We start from the raw sequence: 19067 nt of genomic DNA, 5'->3' as shown, positions 1-19067 counted from the left end.
GAATCAGCCTGTGTGGACTTTTGACAAGAAGAGAGAATTATCTAGAGTTTTAGATATTCTGACAGTATTTCTTCTGTAACATTTGCTACAGCTACATCAATTTGTAGACACAACTTCACAAATAACGTTTCAACAGAAACTTAAAAACTAAAATAAGCTTAGCTTACTTATGAACTTATTTGAAGAATTTCCTCGATAAGCTATTGATAATAAACATGCTAACTCACAATAGCTAAATAGATTCAATAACTCTCACTGTCTAAGTCACTAACGGACACTGAACTGGATCACTCACTCATACTGACTCATTAGTTGATTTAAACACTACCTCCATCTGTAAATTTTACAACATCACTAATTTTCCACTTACTACACGAAACATGTAGATTGTTAATCTTCATGAATATTCTAGATATTGTTTCACAGGATGTAATCGCATGCTTTCTCTAGCAAAGAAGTATCTAAATTAAAATATAGTTTACAACGATATAATTATTACGATTTCATCTTGATTTTAATAACGATTTCCTATTATATCTTTGGCCCCCTAGTGTCTCAGTGGTAAGTATGAGGGCCTGTGACAGCACAATTTGGATTTTGATACTTGCGGTGGGAACATCAAAGTTAGCTTATTTTTGTAGCTTTGCGCTTAGCAACATACAAACTTTTATATCTTCTTCTTCCACCACAATTACAGGTAATCGGTAACATGAGGTTTACCATCTTGTCAGTAATTGGGATTTAAATATATCTTTATTGCTGATAGTAATATTAATATTGTGCACTTTAAATGTAAATTTTTCTAGTAATTTGTGTGTGTGTGTAAAGGGAGGGTATGGTAGCGAGATTAGAGATTTCGTGGGTTGAGTATATCAAACAAGTTTATAACTAACCTCTAAACCTGGCGTTACGATTTATTAAAGCCGTCTAGCGAGTTACTATTTTAGTTAAAAGCTGACGCATTCGGAATTTTGTATGTTTGGAGGCGTTTTGTTTTGTGCAACTTGTGGTAAGAAAATATATCTTTGCAAGACTTTAGTCTGTTATTGTTAGCATAAATTAGGAACTTATCATATATATATGAAAGAGTGGGTTGAATTAATTATGAAGTGTTACACATTCGTTTCCGCAGTAGAAATATTGGTAATAATATGAGCAGCGTTACACTAGGGTTAACGGTTAACCATAATAATAATTAATATTAACAGTGACAGAAATTAAGTTGTAAATTCACAAATGTAAGTTTTATCTGATAAAAAAAGTCGAATTATGGTGTGTATATTGATTTTTGTCACACTTATTAAGTTATTAATTTGCTTCCAAATTCCATTCAAACTGTTTTTAATGACTCAAGCTATATTAATTATTAAATATCGTATACAGTATAGGATTATAACCTAGGTTTAAGTTTAAGCAGTTTCAAAGAACAGAATTAAAACTAACAAATTAAATATTTTGTCATTAGAAATTTAGTTATACTCCAAATGTTATATTAAAATATACCATTAAAACCAACTTTTATCGATGTACCTTTTCACCAATGATTCGTAAATATTCAACTTACAAATTGTCTGTGTGTGTGTGGGGGGGGGGGCTTATGTGAAGAATGACTTGTATGAGATGGCTGAGTTTCTACATCTTTTTTTTCTTTTTATCTTTCTTGTTTTAACAAGAGGAAATATCATTCATTATTAGCAATATTCTGGACCCAAAGCATTCTGTGGAAAATTTTGGAATTAAACTGAATCATGTAAATATTAATTCCTTGGTAGTTGTGAAAAAATTTTGAATAAAAATAAAGCATACTAAGACCAGCAAGTGTTTTCCCCACTGCTTTAAAAGAGGTTGAAGATCAAATGTGTGAACCTCTCTCTCATTTTTGAGAAGTCAAAAGACAATGATCAATGCCTGAGTATTGGAGAGATGCTGATGTTACTCCTATTTTTGTGAAGGGTGGTTAAGAGTTGCCCTGAAATTTTTAGACTAATTAGTTTTATTTCTGTAGTAGGAAAAAATGAGAGAAAGAGAGAGAGAGATAAAAGTTTTGAAAAATTAGTTACTGAAGCACAGTTATAGATCACTTGTAAGACCTCATTTAGAATACTGTGTACAGGTTTGGGCTCCCTTCCTCAAGAAGGACATTGAATTGTTGGAGAAGGTTCAAAGAGCCACTAGGATGATACCTGGGATGGTGGGATTGTCCTATCAGGAGAGACTAAAATATCTAAACTTGTTTTCTCTGGAGAGGAGAAGGATCAGAGGGGATTTGATTGAAGTGTTTAAGATTATTAAGGGTATTAATAATATAGATCCATCAAACTTTTTTGTGTTTAGTAGTGAAAACAATAGGACAAGGGGTCATAAATTAAAATTTTTTCAGTGTAGGAGTTGTCTGCAGTTTAGACAGTACTACAGTATTACTTTTCAAACAGGGTGATTGGCTTTTGGAATGAGCTGCCTTCAAGGGTGGTGGAGGCAGAAAATTTAACTGAGTTCAAGAAAAGATTGGATGAATACATGAGTAATAAGGGGTTGTTATAGTTGGGGGCTGGAAGGGACATCCTTGATGGTCTAATAAGCTCTTTTTTGTCCCTTTAAAATTTTAGGAGTCTACAATATAAAAGAAAGCCAGTATAAATTCCCTAAATGAAAATATTGCTTTTGTAATTTTTTTTTAGTGTGTTACTTTATGTCTGAATGTAGACTTGGTGTACATAGGTTTTCCAAAAGCTTTTGATAAGGTGCCAAACAGAGGGTTAGCCAAGAAAATCACTTCAATAGGGTTAGGAACTAGTTAATTAAACTGTAAAGTGGTTGTAAAAAGTCATTAATGGAATATAGTGATCTGGATCTTTGTTACTAGTGGAGTGCCTTGGGGTTGGTTCTTAGTCTTTTACTTACATAAGTTAACAACGTTTATAGAGGAATATTTAGTAAATTAGTCAGTTACACTGAAAATATTAAATTTGTAAACTTCAGGTTGTATAATGTATTGAGAATGTTGAGGTACACAACCTACAGAAAACAAGGCACCATTTGGTCTTTCCTGGCTACCCTTTTGTACTTACTCTTGAGAAAAAGTAAAAAAAATCAAATCCATCTTTTATTTTTCAGGAAAATGTTGACTCCTTTCTTAATTTATTGAGATCTGTGTGTGTTGATTTGACACACCTGTTGTATGGTTTGTCAAATTGTATGGAAAAGAAAGGGACTACTTCAAAATTACTTTCTACAGTTATGTAGTTTTAGCAGATAAAATATCTTGTTTTTTTATATGTAATATTTGTATGAATTTTTAGCTTTGAAATTTTGAAAAGATTTCATTGTAGTATTTTTTAATAAATAATTAATAATGTTTACTTTTGCTGTAATTTTAATAATTAATTTTTTTTTATCACACTCTATATTTTTTTAAGAAATAGTTAAAAGCACCTAATTTTGCTGTAGATATTAATTACTAATTTTCTCTTGTTCTACATTTCTTTAAGACCAATATAAATTATCCATTTTATAAAACTAAATTTGATCACTGTTTTGATTTGAAAAACAATGCATCCTTGTTTTACTGTGTTTGCATTATGTAGCATATAACTTTTTTTATCATGTCAGAATTATAAGTAAAGCAATGCTGTTGTTTGTATTGTTAGTCAAGAGGTTTTGTATTCATTTATATATTTCTTTTACATTTCTCTTTGATGCTTTCATTTGCTCACTTAAACATTTAGTCAGTGAGGGCCAGGATGAACTAAATGCAGAAAAAATAAGATATAGGGAAAGGTACAGTGTAGGAACAACATGCAGTAGTAGTTTTAAGGGTGTAGGCCAAATCAATACAATGTAATGCCACATGTATAAGAAATAAAATGTTTGACCTTAGAACACTAAGTGGAGCAGAGGATTTTGATTTAATGAAAATAACTTGAAATTTGTTAAATGTAGACAATTGTGATGACAAATTTCGTTTAAATATAGATTTATAGGTTATATAATAGGGATAAGAGTACCAAAAAAGTGGGGGGGAGTGTTTGTTATATGTAAAATGTCAGTTTCATCCTGTTGAAGTTGAGGATATCAAAGAGAATAGCAAGGATATTGAATGTATTTGACTTTCTTTTAGTGGATATAAGGGAAGAAGTCTTTTGCTTTTTTAGTTGGAGTTTGTTATAAACTACCAGATAAAACTGGTGAAAGTTATGAGAAACTTTACATGAAGATTAAGGTTTCAGAAATGTAGTACTTTTCCAAGTTTTTATTTGCACAGGTTAAAATATCTGAAATTGTTTTGCTTCAAAAAGAAGAGTTAGAGGGGATCTGATTTAGGTGTTTAAGATTTTAAGGGAATTGATAGTTTTGGTGCATAATCTTTTTTTATATTTAAAGGTGAGAATGGTAAAACTAGGAGATGCACACACATTTTGGCAGAGTCATTTTCTAACAGTGTGATTGGTCTTTGAAATAAATTGCCTTCGGATGTGGTGGATGCAGTACACATAGGGGAGTTTAAGAGAAAGGTCATAAAATATTTAAATGATAAGGGCTGGCTTTCAGTATTGTTTTTAAAAGTATAGTTTAGTCTGAGGGACAGCTTATATGGACAGTGGCCATGTCGTAGACACAAAACTTGATACAGTCAAGTGTAAAATGATTTAACTAAGCCTACCCCATCTTGTTCCACATAACACTTTTTCTATCATAATTCAGATGAAATATAAAATGATAAAGCAAGTTTTTTGCAAGCTTAAGAAAATAATTAATTGTAGCAAATTTGTTCAGGAATCTTTTAAAGACATATTAGCGAGCTAATCTTTTATAAATTTGTTCTCACCTCTAAGCAAATTATGACTGAACTGGAAGCTTTATTGCTTTTACAGTTCAAATGGAAAAAAGAAGAACTGTCATGAGATGTTTAGATAAGTAGTCTATAGCATCGGGATGAGATGTTTAGATAAGTAGCCTATAGCATCTGGGAGCTGAAATATTGGTAAGTATATCACAGCATAACAACTGTGGTTGAGAAACAGTGATTAGCTGAAAATTGATAAAATTACTCTTGTATTTCTGTTCGCTGTACCTTGACTGACCTTCTGAAATTGGGGGCGACTGAGAGATTTGTTTGGTGTTTTGACCTTGGAAATTTTTATTTTCACCAATTTTTGCCAATATACTGACTGTCAATTGATCAGGTAATGGCCTCCCACATCATTGCAGACTACATGAAATACTGATCAAAAATACTGTAACCATAATACAGTGATCAAAATTGTAAAGCTGGCCAACTATGTTAGATGAGTTCAATGTTGATCGGGCAATGCATTCAGGTTTGACAACATGACTTATTTCGTGCCCAGGACTCTTCACACTGAACTAATAAATACCTAACCTAGCAGGGGCGAATTTACTACTGATGAGCATACATCAACCACATGGCAAACTTAAGTCTGTTCAGTATATTTGTCTCCAAAAACTGTTCTCATGGATTGAGGATTAGGATAAAAAACAAGTTAATTCTGATTGGAAACTTATCCACATGAAAGGAAGTAGTTGTAGATTTACTTGGTGAATGAGATGAAAAGGAAAACAAACTGTAAAATTGTCGGTAACAGTCAATTCAATTTCAATGATTAAAGTCGATATCAACCAGCAAGTGTATGTTGCAAAATAATTTGAAATTTATCTAATTCTCTTTATATAGAATAAATTTTAAAGTAATTTTAATCATGGTTTATCACATCATGTTTTAGGTAATCACAGAATTAGTGGTATTTCCAAAAAAATTTGTCAAGTAACTTGAAAAAAAAAGTTTACCTACCTACCTACCCGCATTTTAAATCAGTTTAGGGTTACAGCAAACAAAAAATATGAAGTTCCTCTTATGGAGCAATAAGTGTCATTATGCTCAGAAAATATTTAGGAACTCTAATAATTTCATTAAGAGAGAACTGAAATTAGCCCAAAATCAGAATTTGCATTTTATTTTTTATTTGTATGTATAGAAATAAATTAACAAAACTTCTGTTGAATAAATTTGAACTCTTAAGTATTTTTTTTTAATGTGTGGAAAATGACACCAAATTTATTTTCTGTATGCTTTTAATTCAGTGGTCAAATTTTACCTTTGAGGAAGGCTACAACTATCTGGGCATTAAATGATTAAACTCCTGTAGACTGCTGACCTCCACTACTGACAATGGCAACTCCTTCTGTAATCAGTCATCCTGTTATAAAAAATGATATGCCATAACTGGAGCTTAACCCGTCTTTTCCAAATCTTAAGTTTGTGTCCTCTCATTCTGTTATCTTCATATATTTTGTTTCTGTGAAAGAAATAACTCGGTTATCTTAATGTATTTCTACAAGATAACCCTTCCTTGGAATCATCCTAGTAGCCCTCCTCTGAACACTTTCCAGTAAGACAGTGTCCTTTCTTAGATGAGGAGACCGAAGTTGTACACATTGTTAGAACATTAGTGAGTAGAGATGAAAGCAAGTTTATGAACACTGTGATTATTATTTTGGTACCTATTTTGAACACCAGTTATAATGTCTTTCATTTGCACTAGATAGAAAAAGCATATACAGTAAAGGAGTACAATTAGTTGTGTTTTTCCCAGTACATTTAACTTTCTGAGATATTACCAAATTTATCCAGTACATTCTGAAAGAAAAGTATAAGTAAGTACATGTAATTCAATATACGTACTGTTGTGGACTGAATATTGACATGAATACTATGGCTCTAAGATACAGATATATCATTTATCTTACATACAGATTTAGTACATAATTTTTAGTGATAAATGAGAAGATCTCTGAAATTGGAATTTAACAAATGGTTTTAGAAAAGCTTAATTTCACTAATTTGTTAGAGTTGTTGAAAATAGTTAAGGGTTTGATAGAATATAATTTGTGGAATAGCTTGCTCGATGTGTGCTGATAATTTATAATTCATGATTAGTGTTTGTTAGTACCTACAAAGGATCAGATATCATTTAGCTTCTTAACAAATAGAATGTCTGCTCTTACCAAAGTCGTTATGTTTTTATACATAAAAGAGGAATGGGTTGGATAAATTATCATTTCTTGCTATTTTATTTTTAGTTTTTTTATCATGTTATTAAAAGATATATGTCCTATGACATTGCTTTTTTAAAATATGGTTTGCTTTATGAAATCGGGACAACAACAATTGTTCATAAACTTTTATAAGTGTAGTTACAGTGGTCAACATTTGATTATTATTTTGATGATCATAGAAAAGGGCCTTTAGTGACTTTTAATGAACATATTAGAAACACTTGAATTAATGTTTGTCAAACCTGAACATACCTATAACGGCTAATCAGTTGTTTTTACTCTAATAAGGGAAAGAATAACCATCACTATTAGCTTATATAACATATAAATGAATTATAGTAGTCAGTAATTGGTAAATATTTAACCTGACATTTGATTTCTTCTTCTTATTATTTATACAAGAGAAATATAACATTTTTGAGATGTTCTAGATAACAATAATGGATTTTTTTATGTATTTGGGAAACAACTGTATGAAATATGTGCTATCTCATAGATTAACTGCAGAACAGAAAGTTAGGCCTGCTAATAACAGGAGATTCTTGGATCTCAAGCTTTGGGATATACTTCTTTTGGTAACTGATGCATTGTGAGGAAAGAGACAAGAAACAAATATACATATAAAAGATATTTAGTAACAATTCACAATTTACAATAAATTATAACACACTATTGCAAATGATTGTGTGTATTTTAGGAAAAAAGTGTTATCAGTAAGAGTTACTAATGGAGACTAATAAAACCCACTTTTAGTAGTACATGCATCCCCTTCCCCATAAATTAAACAAAACTATAAGACAGTATCCAAATATTGGTAAACATCTAAGGTTCTGTTTGGAATTCATTGTGAAGCATCCAAATGCTTTAAAATCTATGCATGGAGCAGCTGCTACACGTTACTTCATGATTACCAGGAATAAACTCTGTCTTTGTTCACTTAGAGTAGATGAAACTGAAACATTGAAGTACACACTAGTCTTATGGGTGCTCACTCTAAATGTAACTGAAACATTGAAGCACACACTAGTCTTATGGGTGCTCACTCTAAATGTAACCAAAACATTGAAGCACACTCTAGTCTTATGGGTGCTCACTCTAAATGTAACCGAAACATTGAAGCACACTCTAGTCTTATGGGTGCTCACTCTAAATGTAACCGAAACATTGAAGCACACTCTAGTCTTATGGGTGCTCACTCTAAATGTAACCGAAACATTGAAGCACACTCTAGTCTTATGGGTGCTCACTCTAAATGTAACTGAAACATTGAAGCACACACTAGAGTCTTATGGGTGCTCACTCTAAATGTAACTGAAACATTGAAGCACACACTAGTCTTATGGGTGCTCACTCTAAATGTAACTGAAACATTGAAGCACACACTAGTCTTATGGGTGCTCACTCTAAATGTAACTGAAACATTGAAGCACACACTAGTCTTATGGGTGCTCACTTTAAATGTAACCGAAACATTGAAGCACACTATAATTTTATGGGTGCTCACTCTAAATGTAACTGAAACATTGAAGCACACTCCAGAGTCTTATGGGTGCTCACTCTAAATGTAACCGAAATATTGAAGCACACACTATAATTTTATGGGTGCTCACTCTAAATGTAACTGAAAAATTGAAGCACACTCTAGAATCTTATGGGTGCTCACTCTAAATGTAACCGAAACATTGAAGCACACTCTAGAATCTTATGGGTGCTCATTCTAAATGTAACTGAAACATTGAAGCACACTCCAGAATCTTGAGTGCTCACTCTAAGTGAAAGTGAAAATAGCACATAAGCAATTTCTATACTATACAAAAGGTTTATAAGCTGTCATTGTAAGAAACAAAAAATAATAATACCTGTTACACAAAAATTCACTGCAAGAGCTTTACTAACTCTTGCTTAAAATTAAACACAAATCCCATCTATATAATATGAAGAGTACTCAAAAATCTGATCTCTCAGCCCAAACACTGGCATAAATGTATCAGTAAGCCTCGGCTTTTTGATGTATAAAAGATCATGATTAGTGCATGTTATCTCAACTGTCTAGCGGAAGGTGCAGACTTAAGTGGGTGACTACCCCCAACTGTCTAGCGGAAGGTGTAGCTACTATTATTTGATTTGCTATAGACAAGAATAGCTCTGCTTAATTAAATGCTTTCATTATTCCTGTCAGAAAACCAGGTAAATGAACCAAAGTTATCACACGGTTCCAGCACACTAATCGGGAAAGGTAAAGTTAGTAACTTGCTTGAGTGTCTCACTGTGTCTACTTAGTAAACTATGAAAAACAACAATTAGAAAAAATTACTTTTTATTTAAAGGCATGGAAAAAAACATTACATCCTCCTTACTACAAATGCCATACAGTAGTCATGGTAAAAGTGCAAGTGTGAGATAATTTAGTTTTAATAAATGTGTATCTTGTAAAGATATGCAATAAGTATAGTAACTGAAGAAATAAATTTGTGTAGAATGATGCCATTTTAAACTACTATTTTTCTGCTCGGTTAAATTTGAGCACTTGAAAGTAAGATTCTTTTAATCTTAATGGTGTAAGATAAGTCGTGACGCATTTGCTGATGAGGATTTCAGTACGTTTAAAATTGATTTAGGTTTACCAAAAAATATGGAACCAGTTTTGTGTTTCTGAAATTGTTACAGTATGAAGAAACAGAATGATTTGTTAGCGAGTCAGTTAAGTATATATGCTATCCAATAAATACGTGTAAAATATATTATGAAACTTTCTTTACTTACAGATCACCTATGCAACAAGACATTTTTTTTGTATATACATTTCCAACCAAAGGACAGCCCTGAGTCTTTGAATGTGTTTGAGTGGATGCCTTCAGAAAATTCACAGGAAGTTTGTGAGAAATTGGTCCACGATAATAACTATATGCATCTAATTTCCACTTTGTATGTAATTAGAAAACTTCATAATTACCTTTTGTTAGTTAAATAGCGGCCTTTTTTTTTTAATTGATGAAGTTTTAAAAAGTGTGATAATGAGAAAACCATTACAGTGCTGAAAAATGAAGTCTTTTCTGAATGTCTTTGGTTTCACCCTGATGTTTGGCACTTTTGGAACTAGCTTTGGTGGTAAGTTGAGTTACTTGTTAAAAAAATTGTGATAAGAATGTGTAACTAATTTTTAACCCTTTAAAAGTCGCATGTTTTGAGTGTGTTATTAATGACCATACATGTGTGATCAATAGCTGTGATTTTAGGTTTTCTTACGTTTATAAATACTTTTTCCCAGTCAAAATGTGAATTGACACATTTGACATTTTCTTTAAAATATTCAAACACTTTCTGTACAGTAAAATCTGAACTTTGTATAGTTAATGACCCAGAAACATCTTTGAAGAAGGCAGATGTTTTCTGATCCTGTGTGTCACTTTCAACTTCAAGAAATGTGTTCAAAAAGCATTACAGTAAGATTTTAAGCTTAAATCTATTTTCTAGAGCCATAATATGATGCCTAGTTGTAAAACTTTTAAGCACGACAGTTCTCTGTTAAAGGAATAATGATGTGTAGCATAGCTTGTATGATTTAACCACTTTGTAGAAACATTATAAACACTGTTTATTCTCAACTTTTATCACCTCTGAATATTGGGATTTTGTTGAGTCTTGTATTATTTCATATTTGTGTTTAGCAGTTTGTGTTATACCTTTCAAAGAGGAAACGTAGTCAACTTAAAATTCTTTCTGGTTTATATGTATTTCTGCAGTTACTGTTACTAATGCCCTTAAGCATAAATGACCATTTTCTGCCTTACCTACACTTTTATCAAATTATAACTGAAAAAGTATATGTATGAATGTTGTTTATTTAAAGAAACTTTAACCCTAAAATCAGGAGTGAATCATACAACAATTAGTGGTTGTTTTGGGTATCACATTATTCAGCTGCTGATGAAAAGCATTCAAATTTTCTTTCCAAGGAGAATACAGTATTAGAATTTTTAAACAATACAACTTTTCTGTTCATTGGCTCTCATCTTTCAGAAAAATATTCATTTGAAAATGAATTATTCCCCATTTGTGTCAGTTTTGGTTAAATCCGTTGCTTTTTACAAATTAATTTACCTGTAGAAGACCTTTTTTCAGAACTAAACTAGTCGGTGCTGTTATACATTCTTCTTTACTTTCACTTAAATGTTCTTTAAATATATAATGTAAGAATGTCAAAAAGTAATGTTTATACTAATCTTAAGTGCAAGGTTGGAAGATCTGACGTTTGCGTGAAGTTCAAACATAGTAGATACAGTGACGATGGGGTTCATGTTAAAGTAATCAGAAAGGTTATTCAGAACATTAGAATCCAGTCAGAAGAGGACAAAAAAACCTGTGAAGCAGAAGAAATATTAAGAATAAAAAACTCTGTTGTTCTCATTATAACCACTTTTCATTGGCTTAGATCATTCAAGGATTGACGTACTTAAGTGTGATTGATCGGACCTTAACCAATGAAAGTCATAAGAAATAGATTAAGGACATTTATTGTTGTGTCTACTAAAGATTAAAATGGAGTGGACCTGAACAGAATAGTAGCCTTGTTTGAGAAGACTTTTCATCAACACCAAAAACATTTTGGGAGTTTTATTGTGTTTTTCGAAGCAGTAGATTGAACTATAAACTATAAAGTTTTATATGAGAAATATGTCTAGCAGATTTTCAGAGTTGCCACCAAAACATTGTGATTTTTGTGTGATTGTCTTATGATTTTAAGGTTAAATAGTGATATATATAAATATATATATTTGAAAAATTTGGTCATTTATTTGATCAACAAAACTTTATGGTTGAATGGCACATTCTTGACCTGTTCCATTTGTGTCTTATAATTAATACTGTCATTAATTACAAAACTTTTGTAAAACCGATATAATTAAAACAATAACTGGTTTAAAAATTCATGAAAAATCAATAATAAGTAAGTGATGCTCTGAAATTTACATTTTCAGTAGGCTTAGTGTAACTTATTAACCTTGACATTATAAGTTAGAATATACACTACTACAGTCATGCTTCATACACGAAGTTTCAGCTCAAGGTAACATTATTAAAAGCAGACTGGTTTAAAATTGTTTTCAATCATTGTGTTATTAGTCTTATTGTGAAGTAATGTCGTACAAACCACCTATCTTCAGCTCAAGATTTATTGGTATAAGGCATTGTGTACCTAATAATTAATAATGTTTAAACATTTTTTGTGTGTCTGAAGTTTTTTATTATAATAGTTTCTTGATGCAGGTAGATGTATATGTATTAACATCAACTGTATATATATTATTTTTCAGTAGGATGCCTTGATATGTTTATTGTGTGGCTTATCCTGTAATATTTCTTGCTGTACATGCATGTAGCAGTAATGGTAAATGATAACTTTAATTAATATCGTAAGCATTACTGTTTTACATAATGCTATGTGAGAACATTTCAATGAAATGAAAAATAACTAATTATTTTACCTTTTTGTTAAAAAAAAACAACGTCTAAAACGAGTGGTCTTCTGTGTCTATATTCAATTAATCATCAGTAGTAATATATTTATATTCATTGTCCAAAGGCCATAATTGGTTATTGATCTGATTTTGTTTGCAGTACCAATCAGTGACCCTGTCATTTAGCAAAATTATTTTCATCCAGTTGACCGATATTCTTTCAAAATAAGATTTACATTTTACATTTTGAGCTAATTGAAATCTGTGTCAAGTACTGTCTATAAGTTCTAAGGAAATGTTTGGTTTATGAAAATTGTTTCTATTGAGCCTGCTTAGCATATTGTGGGATACAGGTGCATTTTCCCAGTAGAATGTACCTTATTTGTATGTATGCTTCAGGTTACAGGAATTCAACTTTATTTTTGACCTAAAACCTGTAAATTTGTGTTATCAGAGTTCAAAATAATGAAATTAGGGGCAAAACAAAGTATAGAAAGTTAAAACCTTGCTCGAAATCAATGAGATATTGTTTTTTTTACTTCATTATTTTCCAATCTTGATATTTTGGAAATGTTTTCTATTAGTTTTTTGTCAAATGAAAATAATAAAACCTTATTGAAGAAATAAAACTACCTCAACTGAAGTTGCCTGACCTTTTCAAGTCTCACATTTATGGCCTCCTCTTTCTGCCCTTAGAATTCAACATGAGAGTCAGATGCAATTGATCTTATCAATATATTTGATAATTTTGAATACTTCAATTAGGTTATCCCTGAGTCTTTTTTTTTCTTTAAAGAGAAGTTAAGAGATTTCAACTGTCCTTATTATGGGAATGCATTTTCATCCCCAGATTCATCCTAGTAACCCTCCTATAAACTTTGCTAAAACGTAATGTTCTTCCCAAGACAAAGGAATCAAACTACATACAGTACTCCAAATGAGGATTAATTAGTGATTTGTCCAATGAGACCATAGTCTGTTTGGGCTTGTAAAAAGAAGGAAATATAGATAACTGTATGGGCAAAAAAATAATTGAAATAAGTTATAGAGCTTGGCAATTATTTATCTTTTCATCACTTGTATATTTTGTAACTTTATAACTTGTAATTAATATTCATGTGTATTTGTATATACATCTTAAAATGTTTTATTATTTAATACCTTTATAACTTGTAATTATTATTCATGTGTATTTGTATATACATCTTAAAATATTTTATTATTTAATACCTTTATAACTTGTAATTAATATTCATGTGTATTTGTATATACATCTTAAAATGTTTTATTATTTAATACCTTTATAACTTGTTATTAATATTCATGTGTATTTATATATACATCTTAAAATGTTTTATTATTTAATACCTTTACAACTTGCAAAAAAGTACATAAGTTCTCTATCTCTCTCTTTATATATATATATATATATATATTGATTGATTGCAGTGAGATAAATGTAAGTTCATACATGTAATTCTAATGACTACATATTTTTCCATTTAATTTGCCAGTGGAACATTCACTTTGTTTACTATATTTTTAAGTTACTTATTTATTTTTAAATGGAATATGAGTGAAATAATTGGCCTTGGTGATTTAGATGACATTTCAACTCATTAGCTTTAGTTTATTCTATACTGGAGTAATTTTTTTCATTATTTCAATTTGTACGAACATTATTAAATCTTGTATGAGATTTTGGAGAGCAACATGTAGTTTAAATGCTTTGTTAATCAGTTAGTCTATATATTTAACTCTCACTGCTATGGACACATATGGGGAACACAATATAAAACCTTTGTTTGAGACTTGAAAGTGTGATGGTAAGTGTTTTTAAGTAAATATTCTTAGAAGTATGTTTGCAACAAATTAATTAGTTTTATGGTTTTAAAAATGTTATTGTTGCATATTGATTTGTAAATATTCGTGTATGCAATTATTTAACCTAATACTTCTGATAATCTAATAGTCTTTTGATGTGGCAAGTAATAAACATGACATAAGTAATTATATGGAATTGAATATTTCTGTATGTATCTAAAAATATACCTAATACTGAGAGTTATTTATATACAAGTGTGTCAGTAAAAGGAGGTAATACATCTTTGTGAAAACCAAATTCTTATAATTTGGTTGCCAGAAAGTAAACTTTTTAAGGTAAGTGTTTTATATACATGCTGATGCTTTTGTTATGGTAGAATTTTTTCACCCATATATACTATAAACTGGAATTAACTTTTACCAAGATTTTCTCCTTTGAGTAAAGTGAGGTTTCATTTTCAGTCAGCTTCAGATTCAATAAACTATTATTTTGCATGTGTTGACTATGAAGTAGTTTATTTAGGTAATACCTAAGAAACCTCCTCTTGTCTGTAACAAAAAGTAATGGCCTTCATTTACTAAAAAAACAAACTCTTAGATAGGAAAAATTAAGATGTATTTCATTTCCTTGCTAAGATGTAAGAACTTCTGACAAACTACTTAAGTATTATGTGGGTTTCCTGATTAACGGCTAATCAGTCATTGAGAAATATGTGAGCTAAAAGAAATCTATTTTTGGTTATTTGTATTATTATTATTATTTACTTTTATATTTCAATAGGTGAAAATAATATTGTTGTTACCATATCTCCTGAAGAAGACAGCATTACAAAGAGAGTAAATGAAGATCTGAATTTAGTATGCAGAGTGACTGATGAAAATATTGCTCAAATTAGGTAAGTGAAGGCATGAATATTGATGACTTTGTTGTTTATTAGTTTGTATCTTTTATGTCTTCATTTTAGCACTGAATCCTATGATTGTTCTAGTTGTTTAATCAAAGTAAATAGCTAGATTTTACAATAGTATAGTACTTAACTAGTTCTGCATACTTTGGTATCTAAAACATATCCAGAAAATACTTAACTGGTTTTAATATATTCTGAGCTCTGAATCAATTAAATAAGTATAATACTTTTATCTTAGTTATGATGTTTAAACCCAACAAAAGTTTGAAACAGTTGTAATATCAAAATAAAAATAAAACAAGTTACATTTTTGGCCTTTCTAGCTAAAAGCATTTTAGAACTAAGTTGTTAAGATTATTATTATTGTTCTAAGCCAAACATTATATATATTTTTGTAATTCAGTATTAATGTTGTAAAACATGCCATGATTGATTAAACTAAGGTAGGAAGTTGATAAGCAAATAAATATTTATTAGCCTTTTCGAAGTAATTGTAATTTTAGGGTGGCACAAATAAATTGGGGCGTACTGGTTAGTGTGCCTGGATTACAAATATGAGGAACCATGGTTTTTGTAACCCATTGCCACAGAAACATGCCTCACACTTTTGTGATGACGATCAAATCACACTATCAGACTAGAGTAGCAGAAGTGTTGGCAATAAGTGCTGTTGATTAGCTGTCTGCCCTCTAATATATCAATTCACAGCTGGAGATAACTATTGTGGATGGCACTTGTGTAGTATTGCAAGAAATTCTGAAACAACACATTCAAAAAGTATTTCCCTAAATGATTTTTTTTTGCAACATAACGGTCATGCTATTATAATTTAGTTGGTTCTCAGTAAATTTGAGAAAAGATTTCCTAAAGTTCTTGTTTCTAACGTAGTCTTGTGGATTTAAAAGCTGGAAGCGGGTTTAATACTACTTCGTAGATTTTAAACATTTCTTTCATCTTGTATTGATGATAAAAAGTGTTTACTAATTTTGTATAATACACTAATAAGTTATGAACAGATATCAAAAGCCCTTATATAAGAATTCAGGGTGATAAATTTTTTTGAACAAAGTTTGTATGTAGTTTCTGTCTCAGATGCACATTCTTTTTATTTTTTAATATCATTTTAATAACTTGTTTCTCGTCAAGCAAAGTTGTGCTGTATAGGTTTCTCCCCAGTGGCTCAACAGTATGTCTGATGGCTTATAATGCTCAAAAACTGGTTTTGATACCTGTGGTAGGCACAACATAGCCCATTGTGTTGTTTTGTGCTTAACAACAAAACAGACAGTAAGCTTTAGACTTCACGTATAGTTTAAGAGTGAAAAACAAAACTAGTCTCTAAACTACTTTGAGCTATAATGTTTTTGATTATGTCTAAATTTTATTTAAGAAGTTAATTTTATTCCAGAATACCTTATTCCTTTCATAATATACTAGTATGATTATAGTGATTAGCAAATGAAGAGCATTTAGCAACTTAGTTTCATTTAGTATATTTGAATACTTTGAAGTGTATTGCTTCACTCTGTTCTTGAACTAAAGAGGGAAAAATGAATATACATTAGCAATTTATGGTTAAAAGGTTGTAAGACTTTTAAAGAAGGGACATTTAGGTTAGGCTTGTGAACTTTTGTTGATATTAGTTTAATTAAAGATACATAGTATGTTTTTAATTTAAGACATAAAAACATTACATACAGGATATAGTTACCTGTGAGATTAATAAACAGGTCAATTTCATTATCTTAAATTACAAAGGATTATTTATAAAATCAAGTATGGTTGGGTTCCATAAATTAGTTATCTGTAGATCTCTACACATATTTTTCAATGGCACACTGCCACATTATGATATTTACCAGGTACCATTTGATATACTTTACAATTTCTGTATTGATAAAAATAAAATGCATATTAATATAAAAAATTGTGTAAAATGATAGTCTTGAGAGTGAATGGCATGCTTGCCACAACTTTATCATGTGTAAGAATAAAGGTGGTAACCTAGCTTCAAAACATGAAGTTTTATAAAATACCATGACAAGAACTAAATATTTACCATCCATCTGTGTCACTTGTGCTTGCTTTTATGTGAAATAACCCAATAATGTTTTTTTCCAGTTAAAAAAAATAAAGTATTGTGAAGGAAACTTGAAAAATTTCTCATCTGTCATGTCACTATCTTAACCCTTTTGCTACAGGTAGGGGTCAGAGGACATGCCATCACATTTGTAGACTTATATTCAAAGTTTTATTAAACTACTATTTTATTAATGTATGCTGTTGGGTATACAAGACTGTTTAGTGTAGGCATTATTATTTAATTTATTTTGTGAATTAATATTTCATGATTGCGTAGTATTTTTCATAACAACAGAGTTAAAAGCAATAATTTTAAACATGATAGTTATGACAAGTTTGGTTAAATAACTTGGAAAGGGTCATACGTTGTGTTTGCAATTCACTGATGTCGAGGCTTTAGAAATTTTTTAGAGGCCTCAGTGATAAGCATATAAATAGCAGTAACCAAACAAGCAGGAGCAGAGAAAAAGTAAAGTCAAGTGAAAGAAAAGTTCAGTCAGAGAAAAGTTAGAAAACAAGTTAGCCATTTTGGGAGTGAATAGCCTTAATGGTTGATATGTTAAAGTGAGATTAACAGTTTGATAGAGATAAGGAGAATAATTTGTCTTGTCAAAGGGTGCTCTAAACTAATTGAACCCCCATGTGTGGACTATGATGGAAAGAAGACAATTATTGGAAGTTCTAGATACAACTGTTGTAACCTACAAGGCAATGCAAGTGATTTATTCACTGATACTATTGTGATAAAAGTAGAGAAAAATAGTTTGGCTTGTCAACTGGATTCTAAAGCAATTGAATTAGCCTAAGTGGACTATTGACATGAAGAAGATAACTGTATAGTGTTTAAGATACAACTGTGATCTCCATAGTGTAAGGAATTTTTATACATATGTTTATCTTGTTTTAAATATATTATTATAAAACAAGTGGAGTGCATGCTATCCATTTGTTGTTTCAATTTATTGCCAATAAGTCAGACACCTATTGTAGAAGAATCCTTAACACCCACTCATAAATACTTAAAACTCTGACATATGTGATAAGTTTGGTATCAAATTGTAGATCATAATTGGAACTTTCGTATTATACATTAGTTAATTTCTTAATTTAAAAGTAAATATTAAAACAAAATTTCTAAATATCGGTTTTTGTGTCACATGGTATGTTGAAAAAGCTTTGGTTCAAATTAGATGTTTGTGATTTCCAAATACAAAGTCTATAGTTTCCTACGAATTAGGAACTCAAATTACTGACATTGACAAGCTAGAATATAAAATAAGAACCTCCTAGCTATTATATTTACAGATATTTTTATTTAGTGAACCAACAAAGGTGGCCCCACCCACCTCTTCCATTTTTGGAAATACTTACTTCATTGTATGATGTGTTTATACCCAATCAAAAGCTCAGAATGTCCCCCATGTGGTTTTCTCAGCCTTTGTGAAGTGTTTATGTGGGAAAACCTTCCTTTTCATGGTAGAATTGAAGCTGAAAGGTAAGAGATAATTGAATTTGAAATATAATATTTTTTTAGACCAAATACAGCTTAGTTACTAGTCCTGATAAATTATAGTGGAATTCTGTGGTATTGATATGGTAATTTATTATTATTTTTTTTCAAAATGCATATAAAAACATAAAAACTTACTTTGTTTTATTCATTATCTTAAATTACAAAGGATTATTATAAATCAAGTATGGTTGGGTTCCATAAATTAGT

At 30.5% G+C, this 19067-nt stretch overlaps 1 protein-coding gene across 3 annotated transcripts in view; it reads left to right on the top strand.

Moving 5' to 3' along the window:
- The first annotated feature begins 579 nt into the window (after positions 1-579).
- The window catches only part of LOC106468044, a 50806-nt gene continuing 32318 nt past the window's right edge, over positions 580-19067 (top strand). The window contains exons 1-4 of one of the 3 annotated variants that reach the window (XM_022396350.1): positions 925-1009; positions 4872-4981; positions 9840-10182; positions 15139-15253. In XM_022396350.1, the coding sequence (XP_022252058.1) occupies positions 10116-10182; positions 15139-15253 (182 nt within the window). In that variant the 5' untranslated portion in view covers positions 925-1009; positions 4872-4981; positions 9840-10115. Of the gene's footprint in view, positions 698-913; positions 1010-4871; positions 4982-9839; positions 10183-15138; positions 15254-19067 lie in introns of those variants that run through there. The other 2 variants (XM_022396349.1, XM_022396351.1) reach the window with 2 other exon arrangements.

The sequence above is a fragment of the Limulus polyphemus genome, unplaced genomic scaffold, assembly GCF_000517525.1.
Source record: "Limulus polyphemus unplaced genomic scaffold, Limulus_polyphemus-2.1.2 Scaffold2847, whole genome shotgun sequence".
Lineage (NCBI taxonomy): Eukaryota > Metazoa > Arthropoda > Merostomata > Xiphosura > Limulidae > Limulus > Limulus polyphemus.
This window is presented reverse-complemented; position numbering and strand designations above follow the sequence as displayed.